The sequence below is a fragment of the Cynoglossus semilaevis genome, chromosome 13, assembly GCF_000523025.1.
Source record: "Cynoglossus semilaevis isolate Cse_v1.0 chromosome 13, Cse_v1.0, whole genome shotgun sequence".
NCBI classification, from domain to species: Eukaryota; Metazoa; Chordata; class Actinopteri; order Pleuronectiformes; family Cynoglossidae; genus Cynoglossus; species Cynoglossus semilaevis.
In genome coordinates this window covers 17,006,551-17,027,166 of record NC_024319.1, presented here as the reverse complement: position 1 = coordinate 17,027,166, position 20,616 = coordinate 17,006,551, and the positions used below count along the sequence as shown (strand labels likewise).

General features: G+C 37.4%; 1 protein-coding gene across 6 annotated transcripts in view; it reads right to left on the bottom strand.

The window, feature by feature from the left end:
• The window catches only part of znf236 (zinc finger protein 236), an 82,654-nt gene extending 66,612 nt beyond the window's left edge, over positions 1-16,042 (bottom strand). For 3 of the 6 annotated variants that reach the window (XR_003051457.1, XR_003051458.1, XM_017037740.2), the window contains exons 1-15: positions 15,718-16,006; positions 13,850-13,989; positions 11,898-12,062; positions 11,602-11,780; positions 10,796-10,926; positions 8,035-8,207; positions 5,919-6,041; positions 4,708-4,881; positions 3,823-4,000; positions 3,321-3,593; positions 2,399-2,602; positions 2,171-2,303; positions 1,384-1,644; positions 1,075-1,295; positions 842-943 (exon numbers count right to left, since the gene is read on the bottom strand). Coding sequence is in view for 4 of the 6 variants with exons in the window: in XM_017037740.2 (XP_016893229.1) it covers positions 842-943; positions 1,075-1,295; positions 1,384-1,644; positions 2,171-2,303; positions 2,399-2,602; positions 3,321-3,593; positions 3,823-4,000; positions 4,708-4,881; positions 5,919-6,041; positions 8,035-8,207; positions 10,796-10,926; positions 11,602-11,780; positions 11,898-12,062; positions 13,850-13,989; positions 15,718-15,769 (2,509 nt within the window). In the remaining 2 variants the exon portion in view is untranslated. Of the gene's footprint in view, positions 1-841; positions 944-1,074; positions 1,296-1,383; positions 1,645-2,170; positions 2,304-2,398; positions 2,603-3,320; positions 3,594-3,822; positions 4,001-4,707; positions 4,882-5,918; positions 6,042-8,034; positions 8,208-10,795; positions 10,927-11,601; positions 11,781-11,897; positions 12,063-13,849; positions 13,990-14,903; positions 15,695-15,717 lie in introns of those variants that run through there. The other 3 variants (XM_025061350.1, XM_008323966.3, XM_008323967.3) reach the window with 3 other exon arrangements.
• Between the last annotated feature and the right edge of the window lie 4,574 nt (positions 16,043-20,616).

The window sequence follows — 20,616 nt, the reverse complement described above, 5'->3', positions numbered from 1 at the left end:
GCCAATAATGACCTGAAATGAATGTACTATAGATTAAAATGTGATTAAATGCTCAGGAGAAGACTTCTGCTTAAATGTACAGATGAGTTAAACACAAACCTTGTGGCCTTGTCCCTGCAATAATAAAAACCCTGGTCTGCTCTTGTCAAAAACAGCCTAAATGCCTGGAGGGAGAATTTAAATGGTAGCTCGGCCTGACAGATGTTTGCTCTGCTGCCTGGTGGACACTGTTCCCAGAGGAACCAGGTCCACAGAGGCAGCAAAAGAGAGTTGGCATGATGGGAAGTTGGTTGGAGTTAGCTGCACTGGCTCACACTGTTAAGACCGTCCCCATGGAGACAGGAAAATACAAAGTAAATACTTGCACAAATGCAATCAATAGATGTGCAGTGGTATCATCACACAGTCAGCTGCTGTCTAAATCTCACTAATGCAGTGACAAGACAGAGACTTTATTTAATAATTAGTGATGTTTTTATTGATTTCAGCTTAGAATATGGCTGTAATATGAGAAATTGTATTTTCCCTGTACCTGAAGCTCATATTTACACACTTCCTAACAGGTTAATTTAAAGCAAAAGATAATTCATTTAAAAATAATAAAATGGTGTTGTTTATTCATAGACATTTTGTGTTGTCACTTTCAACAAATTTCTGATGGATGTTCAAATCGTCAATCGGTATGAAACAAGTGACTAAGATTGTATGACTGTGTAGTTTTAAACTCAGTAAAAAAATTTCACTGACGTCCACAGATCTCCATGGTTCAGTGTCAAATATGAAACAGTCAGCGCAGTGTGTGTGTGTGTGTGTGTGTGTGTGTGTGTGTGTGTATAAATACCTTGCGTCAGCCCTTGCTGATCAAATGAAGTTTGAGGAAGTGCTGGCGTCTCAAACTGACTGATGGTCTGAGATAAAGAATGCTGGGTCGTCACATATGACTCTGTCGACAAAAGAGGGGAGGTTCTGCTGATTTTTCTAATTCTCAAAAGGTCAACATTTTTATACCTGTTTCTAATAATGCAGTAACATCAGGATTGTGATTATCATAACCAACACAATAATCCTTCCTACCTTCCTCCTGCACCAGAGGTTGATCACCCAATGATGCCTCCATTCCTCCATTCACTACCTCTGTCTGACTCAGTCCCAGAATACTCTGCTGCTCTGCTGAGGAGGCAGATGCTTGCTGCAGGTCACTGCTCTCTATTTCTACCTGTATGTCATGGGCCACAGTGCTGGATTCAAGAGGGTCTTCTGATGTCTGTGGCTGCAGCTGCTGAGCCAGTTCAAACCTGTTTTCGATGGAATAGAAAATCAGAAAACCTACTCTGGAAATACTGATCAGATATCTGACGGTAAAAACACAGACAACAGCCAAACCTGTGTGTCTTCATGTGCTTTCTACAGTTGGGCGATGACTTGAACGTCTTCTGGCAATATGGACACATGTAAGGTCGTAGGTCACTGTGGGTAGTCATGTGACGCCGCAGGCTTCCGCTGGTAGTGAACGTTGTGTCGCACGTCAGGCACTTGTACGCCTTCAGGCCAGAGTGTGTCCTGATATGAGCTTTGAGGACTCCAGAAGACGCAAAACCTCGACCGCACTGTACACACTTGTAGGGCCGTTCTCCCGTGTGAGACCTGAAGATGAGGCGATAAAGAGAGAATGGTTTGAAGAAGAACTTTAAGCAACATCAGAGCTGCAAGCCTGGTCTGGCATGAGCTGTCTTCACTGAGCCAAAACAAAACAAACATAAACAAAGATAAAAACAGTTCCTTTTTTTATTCCAGAACCACCGATTCGAAGGAACTGTCACTAGTGGCAGATATTGATCATCTTTAAGATAGTATGTACCACTGATATCAGCCACTGCTCACAGTGAGGCAAAGGGAAGAAGTTAGGTCAATTTAAAGCACTTTACACAGATTAACATCTCAGAATCAGAATAAAAAATATATACAATTTAGTTCAAGATACATGGTTGAGAGCAGAGGTATGAGACAACATATATTTTCTCATTTGAATGCTCTATCTTTGCAATATATATTCATAATGATGGTAATGAACACATGGTATTAAGACAGTAAAGCCCAAAAAACATTTTTTTAAACATGTAACATCCATGTTTAACATGGTAACATCCAGTGTCACCATGCAATAACTCACCTGACGTGCTGCTTCAGATGGCTTGATTTCTTATAGGTCTTACTGCAGAATTGGCATTTATATGGCCTGTCACTGTCCGTCACCTCCAGGTACTGCTGGAAGGTCAGGCGAGAATTCTGGGATGCACTGAGCCCTGGTGGGAAGACGCAAACAAGCAACACACATTAAATTGTCTGACATCAGAGAACAGGCGGATCACTGTGAAGATTCAGGAAGTTAGGCTCTTACCAAAGTCAGTGATGAGAATGGGTTCCTGCAAGGGGATGTCAGACAGAGGGATGTTATTCTTTGACACTTTGGCTTTGTTGGTTTTCCGCGGGAACCTGTGCTTTTTCTGCTGCAGGTTTTTGAAGTGTGAAGCGATGTGCGTCTTCCTGTGGCCCGACGTGCGGAAGATCTTGTCACAGTGAGGGCAGGAGAAAGGACGGTCACCTGGAGAAAACACAGCATGTCATGTAGATCACAAAAATAACTTCTGAAAATAATGAGATTAAACTGTGTGGCACCAGAGCTTTATCGAGTGTAGGGCAGTAAGTCTACCGTGGTTATGTTGGCTGATACAATCATTGACTGGATTTACAGAAACAGTACCCTTATACTGTTGAGGATAAGGTATTCAGAACTGTTTTAGTTTCTTAGATTTATTTATAATTCCCCATATTAAAAACTCCCTCTTTATACAGTAAAGATGTTGCATTATTCATGATTAGTTGTGAGTTATCCACAGCTACTACCTGATTAATCAGAATATAAAATAATCATTTGACAGTGCTGCTCAAATGCCTATTGGTGTTAAATAAAGTTGTTTTTTTCCTACCGACTCACATTCATGAAACTATTATGAAACTTTTCATGCCATCAAAATCTCAGAGTCAACACAGTTCATTTCTATTTAATGGCTATTACAAACTCAAATACACCTTTCACATGACCTTTCATATTTAGGATGTTGGGAAGCTTTTTGAAAGCTGAGGAAGCAAAATTATAATCACAAATGTCCATCTTCTTAAACCTTTGTATAATTATGGTAAATTTAAATTATGTCTCACTCTAGTAATCAAAAAACGTGATGTGAATACCAAACATCTGCAATAAAAAGTCTCTATGTTAATTTTACTTCTGCTTGAATGCAACAGCTCCATCAACTCACCTGTATGCAATCGCATGTGCACCTTCATGCTGCCAGAAGTGGAGAAGCACTTGAGACAGCGCTGACACTCGAAGGCCTTGACACCAGAATGCGTTTTCATATGTGCTGTCAGGGTGCTTTTAACAGCAAAAGCCCTAAAGCACTGTTTGCACTTGAAAGGCTTCTCGTGGGTGTGGATGCGGATGTGTCGGACAAGGTCGCTGGGTTTCTTGAACTCTTTGGCGCAGTAGGGGCAGCCATGCAGACGAACCCCATTCTCTTCTCTAATAGAGCCTGCGAAAATATATGAAGAATGAATTGGTGCTGTAGCCCAAGGCTGTTGATGTCTGTCTGTGAAAAGGAATATTCTACATAGATCAGAAAAAAGTCAGTTTGCAGATGTCTGACGTAAAAAATGAAAAGAAAAAATCTCAAACTCTGAGCATGTCTCCAAAGAATTCAAAGATCACCTACTGCACTTTAATGACTACATCATACGGCATCATGGAAATGTTCTCTTTACCTGGCATTTGAACAGGTTTCTTGAAAATGCTCCTTTTCCTCTCCCTGACTGGTTTGTCTAAGAGATGAAGTTTCTTGCTTTCTGCAGCAGCACCCTCTGTGGCTGGGTTTTGTGTGTCTCTAGAACTGGTATCACCCTGCGGCTGGACCACACTAAGCCCACTGTTTTCAAGTGCTTGCTGCATAGACAGAAGATAATCGAGGGAGGTAAACAACAAGGATAAAATAAACATCAAATAAGTCAACATGATTCTGATACATGTATTTTGATTATGATTATCTTTTGATCACATAATATATTGTTATTAATTAATTAATTATTAATAAAAACAATATGGTGTGTCTGGAGATTTCTATGCATGACAAACAAAAGAACCAAACTGAACATCACTGAAAAATATATATAATTTATATAAATACAATACTATGAATAAATACCAAAAATATTCCCACTGTCTGAACAGCAGGAAAGAGGTAATTTTTCGTACTAAAGAAATGAGGCCTTCCAGGCTATATTTTATATTAATATTATTACTAGAATATAATTTCTTTTGCGTAGGTCGATCCATCTTTATAAAAAATCCTGACATTCAATTACTAACTGAAAGTAGTAATGTGAGAGACTATATATATAATGCGGTTGCAAAAATACACACATTTGAGGATATTTATGTAGTACTCCTTACATCACTCTGTTCTACACTATATTCCCACTGCAGAAGCTATGATCATAAAATGAGAAAGGAACTTAAACGTTGCACACTGAATAATTCTGGAATTGTAATGACTAAATCTGAGACGTGTGCTCTTCTGTCAGCCTGCAGTGATTTCAGTGCTGCTGGGTTTTGTTCTCAGACTCTAATACGTACGTGCAAACTCAACTCACCTGCAAAATGTCCTGGTTGATGGCAGTTTCCATGGCAATAGCTGGCTCTGAAGGTTGAGACTGCGCCGTCTCTCCACTGACCTGTTCAGAAAGCTCCAGAAGTTGCTGGATGACATCTGTCACCCCCTCACTTGCCTCTGAAACTCCTGAACCCTGACCTGCCATCTCTGGCTCCTGTTGAAGAAGAAGAGGGCAAGAATGGGGGATGAAAACAAAAAAAGATGAAAACATGAATTAACAGAGAAATGGCCATGAAGCACAAAATAGGAAAAATACTTCTCAGTGTCTCTCTGAGATTGCACCCCACCTGTTTAGAATGACTCTTACTCTTATTAGTTGTTATTCAAATCACAAAGGTCACTTGTTTGTTTCTACTCTAGCCTGTAAATAGCGCATGATGATGAGGGGGAGCTGACCTTGGTGCTGATTTTGCCTTCTCTGCTTTGTCTTTTAAAACCTATTTTTAAATATTCAAATAAACATGTAAGTACTATTTATTCATTTGATTTCCTTTAAGTTTCAACATAGTACATTAATTCAGTATGTTTGAACCAATGTCATTATTACTTTCATCAGGTGGAAGATTTTTCATTTCATTTACTACACCTTTTGAAATCTGATCTACCGTACAGTGTTTTGTAATTATCTCAGGATTTTTATACTGAAATTAGTCAAGTTGGCATCAACAGTCAATAAATCAATCACATTTCTCCTTAATCTTCTGATTCAATGGCTGAAATCTTGTTGGATTCAATGTGTAGTTATTGATGATTGTCATGGTTTATAACTCATGACAAACAAATGCTTCCTTCAAGATTCTGTGCCATTTAACAGAAGAAAAATAATTAAAACATATAAAGCTACCCCCCAGAAGTATAATGACAATCTACTGAAATAAAAGATCAGATAACAAGGTCAAAAATATATTCCAACTATAAAAAATAAGCATCATATAAACAACAAACATTGGAAAAAATAGACTAAAACCTGTCTTATATCCCTTAACACTCCTTCTCCTAGACCATAGTAAAATATTCAGTCACAGACTCCAGTACTAACATTAATCAGAACGATAAATGGGTGTCACCATCTCTATATCTTCTACTTAACAGTTAGAGCAAAGTCAGAGAAAAATTCCAAAGTCATTTATGATGTAATAAAGTACGGGTAACTTTCTCCTGTTTTTTTATTTATACATGTTGTCCTCTTACTGGAGTGCCGGAGGGGACTTCAACCACAGAGATGTGCATCTTGCTGATATGGGCATTCAGACTGCCAAGCTTTTTAAACACACAGCTGCAGTCCATGCACGGGAACAGAGACACTCCTTTGGTCTGGAAGAGGACAAAGGACACACAACAAAACTTTGACAAATCTAGGTACACATTTCTGTTCAACAAGTTAATTAAAAAAATCTATGATCATCACGCATATATTTTTAAGCCAAAATATATCAAAAATAAGTTCGTAGAGCCAAATTCAAAACACTAGAGATATGTTTTCTGGAGCTGGGATTGATCTGCAAACAGATAAATTTGTATTGAATTTCAATAAACAAAGAGTAGAAAAAAGTGTGTCACTAGACAGCTGCGGAAAACTGTGGAGTAATATAACATTTCAGAAATGTATAAAAATAAATAGACATTAATTAACTAAAAATATAAAAAAAACAGGTTTGTACATACTTGATTAAAAACCAAATACTTTAGAAATTAGTTCCAACAAAGGGTGAAACAAAGTTGCAGCATTAATTAACTGTTTTTGCAACTGCATTTTCGTATGCAGGCGATGACACAGTCTCAACATGCTGGAACACTAAACCAAAAAACACGTTGTCGTGTGCTTTAACTATGATGACTCTGCTCCCTCGGCTCCTCAATATGCAGATGCTCATGAAATCTGTTGCGAATAATGCCTGGCCATAATTTATTCATCAAGTCAGTCAATCACCAGGACAACCTCTATCTCGGGTGGAAAGCTGAAGAACACTTGTGTAAATTAGATGCATTATTCAAATTGTCCTGCTGTTTGGCTTTACAAAACTAATTCAATCATCTGGACCCATAACAGGTTTTTAGCATGAAAACCACAGACCTGTTAGCAAGCAAAAAAATGGCCGACATCAACACTGTGATTTAGTCCAGAGAAAAAGTTTAGGAGGAAGGGAATTTTTATTTACTCTTTTTCTAAAATATATTAAACAGTTTTTTTTATTAAAAATGGGAAATAGCAGAGTGCTGCTGAAATAGCCGAATTAAAAATGCGATATTCAACATATAAAAGGTACAATATTTTATTACAGTGGGTGGCAGGACTTAATCTTTTCTAATGTCTCTGAAGAACAGCTCATTACACTGACTTCCCCAGTGTAAAAATGCCTGGAGGCCAATCCTATGCTACACGCTGGTCGTCTTTACAGTGGTACAGTACTAAAACCACACTGTGGTCTCACAAGAAGTTCTGGGCACCTTTTTCAGCTGGCATTCATTTCAGCTGCTGAATTTCTAAAAAAGCAGTGACGTCTGTGATCTCTGCCATGGCGTTTGATGTTGCGTTTCTTTCATTCACTCTCCTTTACTTTGATGGGGCAATGTTGCTATATTTGGGTAAGTCGTCACCTTTAGCTTGGTAAAAGTGGCTGGAATGGTTCAAGATTAGGGTTAAATTTGTAGTATCCTGGAAATGAAGCCTGTCGACATCTACACTTGAGCTCTCGTAAGAAACGTCTGTCAGCTTCATACAAAAAACATTTACAACTGGAGCTTAGAAACGCTGTAGGATCGTGGTTTTATATGAAGTTGCTGTCTGGTCTGATGAAATACATCTTTAATTAGGATAAAAGTAAATATTTTAAGACAAACATTAGGTAAATAAAATTGCATTAATTAGAAAACCAAGATGTATTCACCTCAGTAGGCAATGCAGTACTAATCCCATATACAAGTAGATTTAAATAAATCACTTCCTTGGGCGTTCTGTCATGTGCTGTTGATAAAGTTGCAAACATCAAAAGAACATTACCATAATGACTATATTATTGTCAGTGTATAATGAAAAGTCCTTTTAACCTGTAGCTCTACATTTTAATTAGTTTGGTTCATTCTTTTTATCATTTTTAAATAAAAACTTAATTAAATGAAACCCAAAGGTAGCAGTGGGACTCTTGTTCACTGACAGTAAACAGCTGTGTTAGCAGCAGAGGTTACTGCCACCGTGACCAAACTACACAATCACACAGATGGACTCACGTCACACATGGATACTTTCTACACAGGGTGTACATGGGAATATTTGTACCAGTGGAATTTAATGATACTGTGCTCTCACCTCCGAGTGTACTCTCTGAACGTGGGAGTGAAGGTTGCCTTTTTGAGAGAAGGATGCTGGGCAGAATATGCAGAGGTGAGGTTTCGCTCCGGTGTGTCTCACCATGTGAGTCTGCAGCACCACCTTCTGGTTGAAAGCCTTGTTGCAGTGGAGACACTTGTACGGCCGTTCACCTGAGAAAACAGGTTAGGGTGTGAGGAGGAAGTTTATTGGTGGAGGGCAAATAATTATTTAAATGATTAACGGAAAAATTAAAACATGGCATGGCATTTAAACAAGCCTTTCCAAACATTCACTATTTAGGAGGCCCAGATTACTTTACTTTGCATACAGAACAATTATTTTGCTAAAAGACCTTTTAGGTTTATAAATTGTTTCAATTCAAAGCACAAAGCAATGTTCAACATCCTAATAATGATTCTTCAATTAAGTTGAAAATTTAGATATAGTTGCTATGTAGGAATTTTGTTAAAAAATAAATGAAAATGGCAAAACCAAGAACTTGAAAAAAAGAATCTGAGGTTTCTAGGAAGGAAACAATCAAAATTGTATCAAAATGTCTCAGAGAATCAATAACTACACTGAAATGTGTTTCCTAAATTTTTTAAGAAATCTGGAGAGAAAAGTGTTTTTAAATTTATTTCAATTAATATATATACTGTATATATGTATACATATATATACATATATATATATATATACATACATATATATATATATACATATACATATATATATATATACATACATATATATATATATACATACATATATATATATATACATACATATATATATATATATAAATATATAAAGACCAAAGAATGAAAGTTATTAGTGAGTGATGTTGAATTTAAATGTTAAATAACCAGTCATTATTATTAAGAGCCCTGCACAGACATGGACCCTAAGGTTACAGACAAAGAAAAACAAATCACTTCTGCTGAAGAGCCCAGACATAAGGCAGATAAGGACGGTGTGAACAAAGACAGTGTACACTGACGACTCACAACGGCCTTTGTACAGGAAGGATCCCTATTTTTACAGAGAAAGGGAGTGGGTTATAACCCATAGAACACCATCCCTACAGTGAAACGACACAGAGTGAGTTTAATGCTGTGAAGAGGATTAACCTTTGAGAATTGACCCTTGTGCATAAGGTCATTCTGACTGTTAATTGTCAATTTATATACAGTATGCACTTTAAAAGACTATCAAAACAGGGTAGGGTCACTTTTGACCCCAGACCTACTATAGGTCATGGCATTCAGGAAGACACTATGGGGGTTTAACAAAATATACAGTACGGCTACGCAAAAAAAAACAAAACTAACAGACAAAATCAAACAAAATTATTTCTGCTGTTGTTGAAAATGAAATCAGTATGAAGACCAAGCTGTTCAACCTGCAGCCCTCACTGCAATTATTACAGACTCCTCTATGTGTGTCTGCTGGTGTGTATGTCTATGTGTGTAAGGGGTGTTACAGATTCAAAGCACAGCTAAAAATCAACATTATCTGCTGTTAGTGTTTCATCCAGGCACGCAGCAAAGCAAACATGTGAGTGATGTTTAAACAACATGTGGGCAGAGCCTAGCTGAACTCAGGCCTCTAGACAACAACTACAACAGGTACACAAAGTGTATTTAAGCAACCTCTTGAAATTCTACCCACACAGCATCTCCGTGTGACAGCAAAGAGATAATCTGAAGTTTGCACCCTCACAAAAAGAGAGAAATCACATCAACTCCTCTGGGGTTGAGGTGGTGAAATGTCCAAGAGTCAGAAGATTGGAGAAAAACTCAGATTTAAAACTGAATGGGAGGATAAACACCAAGCCTCTGTTATACAACAATGCCCAAAATCCATTTCACAGACTATTAAAATCTGAGATTCATAACTTAAAAAAAAAGTATTATTGTGCCATTGCAGCCCACATGCTGATAAAATTATTCCGGTGTACTCTTAACCCTCTGCTTTGGAACAGCAGGCTGAGTTCCCATTCATTATAACCTAGTGCCAGTGAGCCCACCCACACCTTCCGCTTTAAGTTTGGTAACCGATCAGACATCTGCAGGGATCTTTACAAAACTTGCATTAAACACAAATCCCCAAATCTGCAATATTACAGTCAGACAGCTCATTCTAAAATGGTTATTGCAGCAGCAAAACATATAAGAGAACAGCTTGGAATTTAGACTGTCGTTTCACCATTCTCTGACAATTACATACATAATATATGAGGAGTGATGAGCATATATTTTAAATTCTCCAGAGCCTGCAGCCTGTTATACTGTGATAGCAATGAGCATGCAAACACATGGGTTCATGTGTTTGCATGGCAGCGAACGTCAGACAGAGAGACAGATCTGAGTTGAGATGTAGGATTTAACCTAACTCAGGATATCCTAATTTCAATACCAATACCTGTTGTCGGCACTAGAAAAGATGTGCCTATCCAGCAACCCTATACTCCATAAAGGTTTTTCATCACAACCAGTAGGAGGCAATGTCTTCCATTAAAAGGCATTATTGGTGTAAAAGCTCTGCTCACTTTCTGTTCATGCAACCCATTGACAATGCCGGGTTTTTATTCCATTTATCTTAATTTGTGTTGTTATTATTTTTATATATTTTATCCTAAGTGTTACTGATATATTTTCTAATGTGACAAGAGTCAGTTCTAATTATTCTTGTTTAAAATACACATGAACGAACACACAAATATATATATGAAGATATTGCAGTATTTCTTTCTCACCTGTGTGTATTCGTATGTGTCTCACAAGCTGACTCGGTTTTTTGAAAGCTTTTCCACAGTGATGGCAGCTGTTGGTGAAACCGCTGCGATCAATGTTTTTCTTGTAGTTTCTTGAACTGGAGGTGAGCGGTCTGAGGAAACAAAACACAAAAAGATGTCTTTTTTTAGTTATGATAATTGTAATTAATGCTTCACAATATCATCAGAACTTTTATCTGACCAACACTAATAAATAACATACAGTTAACAACATACAATCTAATGGCCAAAAATCATAGAATTACAGCTGAAAATTACCAGTAAACAGTTGTTATTATTCTGTTGTTTTGCTATTTTTGTTTCACTGTTTTCCCCAAACAAATATTGATCTAAGCTTTTATATTACATCAATGAGCAGTCAGCTTTAACCTTTAAACACACATCCTAGGAACATTATGAAACTTTATTGCTTACAATTTATGAATGAATTCACTAAATGTGATTGGTTATTTAGAATTAAACAGTATAGTGTTTAAAAACAAGTCCAGCATCATCAAGTATTTGACAAAAATTATTATCATAGCATTATTCTTTTAAATGTTAAATTGTATATTTATATAATAAGAAGCAGTGCTTTAACAGGCAGCTACTGACAGAAGACATTTGGCATCAGAGTGGTTGACTTTTGACTTTTTATTCAGACCATGATCCTTCTAATTCCCTTTTTTCACGGCTTGCCAGATTCGTGTTTCCCCCTTAACGCTGATCATTTTTTCCACCCGACTGAGTCAAATGTAATAAATCCCCCGCGTGAAGCCCTGTCTGACCTCATCTTGACGTGAGTCTTGGTGTGCTCCTTGAGGTGCGCAAACGTCTTGAACTCCTTGTCGCAGGTCTTGCAGGTGTAGACCTTGACGCCTGACAGCTCTTTACGGTGCTCATCCAGGTGCAGAGAGAGCTGGCTCTGGAGAATAAACTCATCTCCACACTCTACACAGATCAGGTTCTGCAGGGGTCGTTACACAGTAAAGAAGAAGAGGCAAAAACACACAAAAAGGTCTGAGGTGAACAAAGAGAAAATAAAATCGTGACAGCTTGATGGCCAACTAGTGAGGGGACTGACCTCTTCCCTCTCGTGCAGCATGATGTGAGATTTGAGACTGGCGATGCGTGAGAACTTTTTATTGCATGTTGGACAGGTGAAGTCCGAGGTGGTGTGTGTGGACTTGTGGAGAGTGAGGTTGAACTCCACATTGAATGTCTGCGGGCACTGGTCACATCGGTGAGGCTGCAAACAGAGAGAAAATAGAGTGAAACAACTTCAGAGGGTGGTAAATAACAGATGTTTGAAAGATTTAGCATGTAGTTCTGAGGTGCAGCTATAGCTGCTGCTTTAAATCTTGGTGGAGATAACAGGAAATTGTGTAGTTTCAACAACTAGAAGCAATTCATACTGCTTTTTCAAACAGTTTGCAACTTGAAATGCTTGAAGGACATACTAAGTCAGAAGAAAACAGCAATTGTATCGTTCATTGTAGACCTGACAGACGGATATTGTTCAGGTTTTTAAAGCATAAACTTATTTGGGAATTTAGTTTTCACAATGCTGAGCAAAACAATGCTCGTAACCTGGTTTTAACTCAGAGTTTTGTCTTTCTGCGAACAGAAAAGGACCATTTGATTAATAAGATAAATGTACGTAACATTAGTGACTTCATCACAATGTCCATAAGTGTAGAAAAGTTAACCAATGTCCAAAACACTGTGAAATGACAAGATAAAATTGTTTACAGTTTTATCTAAATACAATTATTTAGTCATTGATTGGTCGACTTATCATTGCAGCTTTTTAACAGACCTATAACAAGAAGGAACAAAAAATACTGAATAAATATTCCCAAACCAATCTAATAAGGACAAAAACCCGTGATAAAGTAGTAATTGTAAAATTTCTGACCAATCAGAAAAAAGGTCACGGACCTATTAAAGTTAGGGGAACTGTCTCAATGTTACACCAGAATTGGTGCCATAAACATTTTGTTGCAGTTTAATGCACATATTCCAGACCTGCATAATAAAAATTTATTAAACAATATTTCACTGAAAAGTATTTCTTCCTTGAAACACAATCTTTTATACAATATATCAAAATGACCTAACTAAACATTCACTGTAGATCAGGAATTGGCTCAGAGAATTAAAAAGAGACTGCAGAACTCTCTAAATTTTCTGCTGACTCAAGCAGTAACTGCATACGAATAGACACTAAATACAGACAGATACAGACAGACCACTGCAGGAGACTTGGCTGTGTTTCAACACTTAGTGATAATTACAGTGTTTTTTGAGGAGACTACTAGCTGCTACAGTAAGACCTGGGGTTGTGGGGGGGTGATATGATACTTCTCCCTTTTCAGTTAAATTCCAACAATAGATCTGTAGAAACAACTTTAGTTGTGTAACAGACAACAGCAGTAATACTCATCTGATGCATATTTTGCCTTACAAGGCTTTTATTTACAAAACTGTCCATATGATTATGACCCAATTAGTCACTAAAACAGGGCAAATTATTTAATTATTGCTACCAAACCTTCTCAAATGGATTTCTAGTTTCTCTGGTGGTGTATAATCTAGTGCAGTGAAATTCAACTATAGGTGTGGCTGTTTACACAGGACTGTATGGTTATGCAAAACTCATGTGCACTAAGATAAGGAGGTCTCAAAACAGAGAGTAGATCATTTACTATGTTGGCTGAAAGTGTTAGGGCAGCTACCATTTAACACAGGACACCAAGTTAATAGTCTGAGACTACCAAACAAAAACAACAAATTAAACATGTGGTTTCTATTTTTTTATTTTCCAAACGTAAAAAAAAGACTACTTCTCACAGTTTTCTTCAATACAGCAGTGAGTTTCATTTAATGTTGATCAAAAGAACTCAAGAACCCAAGTCAAAATTAATAAGTAAAAGGGACTGTATATTCTGTAATCACCTTCGTCTTAAGGTTAAATATGCCATTGTTCACTTTCCTGTTATAAGACAAATGAGGCAAAGCAATGCCAGCACTTGCCTTGTCATTGACCTCATGCTCGCGAAGATGCTTCTGCAGCTGGCTCTCCGTGCTGAGGATCTGACCGCATATCGTGCACTTCTTTTCCTTGAGTTCTCCATCACTGAAACTTTCCACTTTTGCATCACTAGGATCAGCCTCTGATAAAATGTACAAAAAGGAAACAATAAAATATTTTAATTCAAAATTTTTTCTTTAGACAACAGGAGGTAGGTATCGAGAATATATTTTTAAAAAACACCATTTGTTGAAATAATATTCTCTAAAACCAGAAGCTATCGGCTAAAGTTCGGCTTGGCAGTGCTTGTCAGTCATTGTATAAGATATATGTGACCGTATACTAAAGACACAATGGGACCTTGCAGGGTTAGGATTTATGATTGCTGTGGAAAGATTTGCTCTCTTGGAAAAATTGCTCTCTAAATTCAAACATTTATTTTTTTGAGGACCCAGCCAGAAAATGTTACTGCTGCATAAAAAACTATGAAAATAACAAGCTTCACTCCCATAGTATCTGTTTAGAGAGAATGTATGTTTATCCATGATAGTTTGTTTACTAAATCAGAATAGGAGCAGCAAAAGGGTAGTCAAAAAGTACAACATAAGTAAAAATGAAAGAAGTTAACAAAAATAAATAGCAAAACATTTGCTATTGCTAAGAGCAAAATAGTAGCTAAAATACAAAGATGTTATGCTATTAAAAAAATATTAATGCTGGTACAAAATAAAAGCAGAATTGTATAAAACAATTCAAAAGACAGAAAATAATTGCTGTTAAAACTTATTCAAAAGAATACCAGTTAACAAACTGAAACACTTGAAGTGTTTATTAATGGTTTAAAAAAACAAATCTTCATTTATAGTAATGACACTAAGAGAATTTTCTTTAATCTTTCATATCCATAGTCTCTGCAGTGCTTTATATACATTTTCCAAATATATATATACAATTTCCTTTATTTATGCACGCCATGTAACTTACTATAAGATACCCAGTAAATGAAAAAACAACAAAAACAAACAAGATTTATTTTATGACAAAAAAAGAACTCACGACTATTCATGGATCTTTCATAGTACTTGTGGCCGATGCCACTGTCACAGTTACTGCCTCCGTGCAATTTGGGTTGTTTTGGCGTTTTTGGTTTGTTTGTTTTTTTCAGACAAAATAAAAAATAATAATAACTCAGAGCGTTTAATTTTGTTACTGGTGGTGCTGGTTTAATTACATTTCACATCCCTCTGTCACTGATGTTAACGTCCGTTTAACCTGTATCTTTACCCCCGATTTGCTAGAAGAGTTCGATTTTGTAGACAGATCTAAACGGAAAGATATTAGCAACTCTCAAGTGGAAACTTGTTCCGACAACGTACACCTACACGCATCACACAAACACAACTGCTGCTTTGGCAGCTGGACATACGCTACGAACTCCCTACAGTGTGAACAGACAACAAAAGTACCAGACGCCAACATTCAAACGACTTAGCTCTGGGGCTAATGGTAGCAAAGCAAGCTAGTTAGCAGCGACAATGCTAAGGTAGAGTTGCTTTATTAAATACACCTTAGTCTAAAACATCACGCGTCCAGTATCGTTAAATGACATCGCTGTTGTTTTCGTCGTGGACACCAATTTAGACTGGAAGCCAATAAGAAGAGGCACCGAAATGTTATTAATATCATTCCGCCTCAATCACTCCTTCGCCGTACAAAGCAAAGCCCACCGTCAATACTATATCCGGGGACTATATACACTGCATTCAAGTGTTAATATATTCGCTACAGATGCGTTTGTCAAATTAATGGCCGGACATATGGATATCCTACATTCTATATTTTTTATTCTTTGCATTTTGAAACTTGTTACCTGATCCGTCGTTGCTTTTAACTCTCAGTTTGCGAGGCCGGCCCCGCGGCATAGTTCCAGTTCTGAGGGCGGGTGTGCTGTGAACAATTTGCTTTTCAAAATGGCGACTCGGTCATCTACAGACACCAGCAGCTCTCCCGTAAAGAGTCAGAGCTGCACGGAGTAGGGAGACATCTACCGTTTGGTTCATTGAATGTCCACAGGAAAACAAAACACACACACAGCTACTAGGATGCAGCTCGTGGTTAACTTAAAAATAAATAAAAAGGCTTATACTTAATAAAATAATGTAAATAATACATAATATAGTTTATATTTGTGGATTTCATTTGTATGATCAACGATGCAGTTGCAGCACGCTAATTTCATTCATAAGGACACACAAATGTTTTTTATAACTATTTTCTGGTTAAGAAAAAATGTTAATGCTCCCTATTTAAGTCTTCCGTATATCATATCTCTGATTAAAATCTAAAAGCCTCTGTCGTTAAAATCAGTGATACTTTTATGCAAAAAAAAAATCCTGATTACACCTTTATTTTTGGTAAGTTTTGGTTTCGTTGATTCTCTCAATTTTACTAAATTTGGTTATTTTATAGTTATATTTTAAAAAAAAATACATATAATGTGTCGTAGACACAGGAAAAGCACTTTAGAAGTATCAGACATAAAAAACATCATAATGTGCGATATGTTAGTTTGCACTCACGACTAAGTGCCTTGCAAAGAATCCTATTGATTTTTCCAACGGAGTGTGAAGCAAGCTGTAAAATACCTTTACTGTCACCAGCAGAGGGAGTCAATGAGTTATGAATGGTTTTGGCCATTTATGGGCCAATAATCCCAGAAATGCCAACAAGCTGACTGTGCAGATGAAATGGGGTTGTTCCTGTTCCGGAGTGTGTTACTGGTCTGAACTGCGTCAAAGAAATGGATGTTTCACTCACATGACTACTAGCTTCAGAACAGGGCTCTGAAGCAGAACACATATTTGAGTGTGTGTATTTCTAAGTTAATTTTAATTAATCATCTAGGCGGCCAAAAACAATAACTTCCAAAAGATTGAACCGGATCAGTGCTACAAAATGATATATAAAAATATAAGTTAGAGGTAAATTCTTTAAAAATTAGGCACTACCTTTACTGAAAGTTGTACTCTTTTTCACAAGGGCTATTGTGCAGACAACATTTGCAGTGTGATGCACAGAGTGAATTATGTTTATTCACTCCCAGCTAATTGCCATGAAATGCAATTGCTGGAAACCTGCATGCTCCAGTTGAGAAGCTGTTTCCACTGTTGTCAGTCTTCTAAAAAGCTGTGTTGAGGGGAAAATTATTTTCCCCTCCACCTTACTTCGCAATTCGTACTGCTGGCACTTTCTGAGCGAGCAGGTAAATAATTGACCTCAAATATTCTATTCAGATCACGCAGGCAGAGTGTACGTATATGCTAAACATAGTATGTGCAGTACACAGTATGTATGTACTTTGGAACTGTACTCAGGAAAATGTATGTGATGCTTAAGGTGTAAAGTAGAAATGTCAACATGGATGTTTGTCAAAAACAAAACATAACATTGTAAAATGTGGTGTATTTTTTAAACATTATAATTAACTAAAATGACAACATACAAATTGTTCTTTGACCTTTTTTTTTACAAGGAAAATTATTTCTTTTTGTTTAACAAATTTTAAATTATTATGGAACAAATAACTATTTACCCCAAGGTCAGAAGCTTCAACCTATTCAAAGACCAGGCCTTTGGTTGACGCTCCTTTTACAATACTAATACCCAAACCTGTTGCACCTGCTAACAGGGGAACCTCCTACAGTGAAATCTGTATAAGTCTGTGTAAGTCTTTCTGGCTTTCTGTCCTCACTTGTAATCATTCTGTTCCATAAATATAATGATAAAATGTGTGTGTTTTTAGCCAGAAGAATAAAGTTTGTCAGTAAAATTTTATGTCCTTTTGCTGAATAAAAACTAACACAGAATTTATTGGGTTTTTTTTTTTTTGTTTGTTTTGTTTTGTTTTTTCATTTTTGTATTTTTCACTTTGACAACTACAGAGACAAGCAACTTGGTTCCCTGTTTTTTTAATACACTTTGGTGTCCGTACAGTTGATGCCTTTATGTGATATCTATATATATTGTAGGTAAATGTACTGTAAATGATACTATATAGAACATAGTTGTCCTTTTCTGCATGAAACAGCCCTACAGGTGGAAGCTCATTGATTTTTCCCTGGATTTTTTTCTTCTTTTTTTTTTGCTTCTCAAAAACAGAGGTCAGTCCCTTTGACTTCTGGTGAATAAACAACCCAACGAGTGCATGTTCATTGTGTGAGAACATCTGTTCCTGCCACACCGCCATTTCTGCCTGTGCCCCTGGTGGTTGCACAGGCCACTGATTCTCACCATGAAAACAAAAGAGTGGACATCACTCTGACCTTGTGGGAATGGTCTGTGTCTCCTTTCTCCTTTCCCTCTCACTGTCTTTTTTCCCATTTATTTATTTATTTATTTTTGCAACGTGATCTGCTCTCCTTCTCCAAAGCACGGTGGAGACGGCAGTGATCAATCATTAAAATTGTCAAGGGCTCTGGGAGAGAATTGTCAGGAAGGAGACATGCTAAAGTCATGTTGTGAAAAACCTGCTGAGAGGCGAAAAGAGAGCAATGGATCTGCCTTTTCTGTGTCCTATATTAGGTCTTGTCAGTCAGGCTAACAAGCCTCACCAACAATGGAAGCATTAGTGAGCAGTCCTCTCAGACGTGAGTCAGAGTTGGAGCTAGTTTGCATATGACGTAGTATTTATTTCATGTTAGACTTTTAAAGATTTTTTTTCTCTTTTTAATCAATATAAAAATATTAATTTATAATAAATGACACCAGGCTGCAACTAGGAAGAGGAGAGGCAACCATTGATTGAAAGCTGTCCTTTTTTGTTTCACATTAAGTTTTTTTTTCCGCTTTTAAATTAAGGCTTATTACAAGACCACCAAAGGCAGACAAGGACCAGGTAAAACTCACTTCTCAAAACAAAGGCTAAATTCTGTGCCAATATTCATCACATGTAGCTCTTGGCCCAGCTGTAAATTCCTCCATGGTGGGTGGGGAGACGAATGACAGGTCTTACCATAACCCTTGGAATGACCTTGTTCAGTAACATTTCACATCCTGCCAGTGCTTCTTCTCCCAGGTGTGGCAGTGTGCTGTCAAAGAGCAATGTCCGCACCCATGAAACCAATCATTCATCGGCATCATGGCAACAGCATCTGACAGCCATGGTCACCATGGGCGTCCTCCCCCGTGACCAGCCTCACTGGGGGACTGGGGATGTAAGGCCATGCTCAGCCACACTCTCCAAACCCATGGCTCTCTGCTGCAGGAATGTCATGTCGGCAGAGGGAAAATGAAATGCAAAATGAAATGAAAATATTTAGAATAACAGTGAAATACTGGCAAATGAATATGAAACATCCAAGAGTCATGGAGCGAAACATGAGAATTAATATAAAGCACAATGTGGTGTTGCTGTCTGCACACAGCCTCTGCAATAGCACCATATTAAAATACAGAAATGCATTCAATTCCCCTGTGCATTTCCATGTGTCCCAATAAACAGACATGTGTTCTGAAACTGCACACAGACACACACACAGGTTCAGGGTTTAAAATCAAATGAAATATCTGTTATATAATGAGAATGTTCTGTAGCTGCATTAACCAACAGTCTGTTCTTCAGACTCCTTTGTTTCACATTAGTTTGTCTCTCTCCCTCTCTCTCTCTCTCTGCCTACCTTTGTCTTTTGTCTTGTACAGTTCACTGTCAGCGTACAGTGCAGAGGGATGTGTGCAGATAAGGGATTGGTTTCTGCATATCTCCCATTTAGACTCCCCCCTGGGTGTCAGAGGGAGGAGGAGGAAGAGAAGGAGAAGGAGACAGAGGAGGGGATGTGGGTGGAGAAGGCTTTCACAAACAAAACCAGTGAATTACGTGCACACATTAACACAAACTAAATCCCAGCCGCTCTAAAATAAAAGTACAATAAAGCTGTGCTTGAAAGGTGAAAAAGCTTGGCAGGAGTGTTTTTTAATCAATAATGCATGGCTGTCCATCTTCGCAAAAGAGAAAGCCCCTCCAAACACACCAGAGGCATCAGACACTCTTCATTTCATGCTGAAGGTCAGCAGAGCAGCATGGGCGAACCCTACACTACATAATACCAGAACGTAAATACACAGCATGCTTTGCTGTGTGTTTTTACTTCTACATTTGCTCCTTCTGCTCCCAGATTGGTGAGGATAAACTGTGTGGAAAAACGGTGTTTAATAGATTAACTAATGTTCAGTGTTCAGTATGATCAGGTAACAAATTTAAAAAAAAATCATGTCATATCTGCAGTGGTTTTAGGTTCAAGGAAGAGGAAATGATACGATTTAATGCATGACATTAGAGCACAGACAGGAGATTAACATGTTATTATTAACTGGTAAGTGATCTCAATAAATATGGATATGTTTATCCATTATTGAAAGTAGTTCATTTATTTCAATGATGTCAAATATAAGGCCCGGGGTTTGGACCAGTCCGGACGGTCTAATCCAGTTTTTCCCAACCTTTTTTGGCTTGTGACCCCATTTGGATATAATACATTTACGGTAACCCTGGAGACCATTTTTTTTTCCCAGTCACATGATCACAGCCATCAATCAAGATGGGCCAACTCGATATGAACTCATGAAAATAAAATTAAATAAAACAGTTGTTTAAGATTGTGTGGGTGTATAAAAATAATTAGTTGAACAAATATATGGGAGACATGGCATTATTTTGGGACAAATGTAATAAAATTGGAATATTTACTGGGAATGTTTAGTGGGAATGTTAATG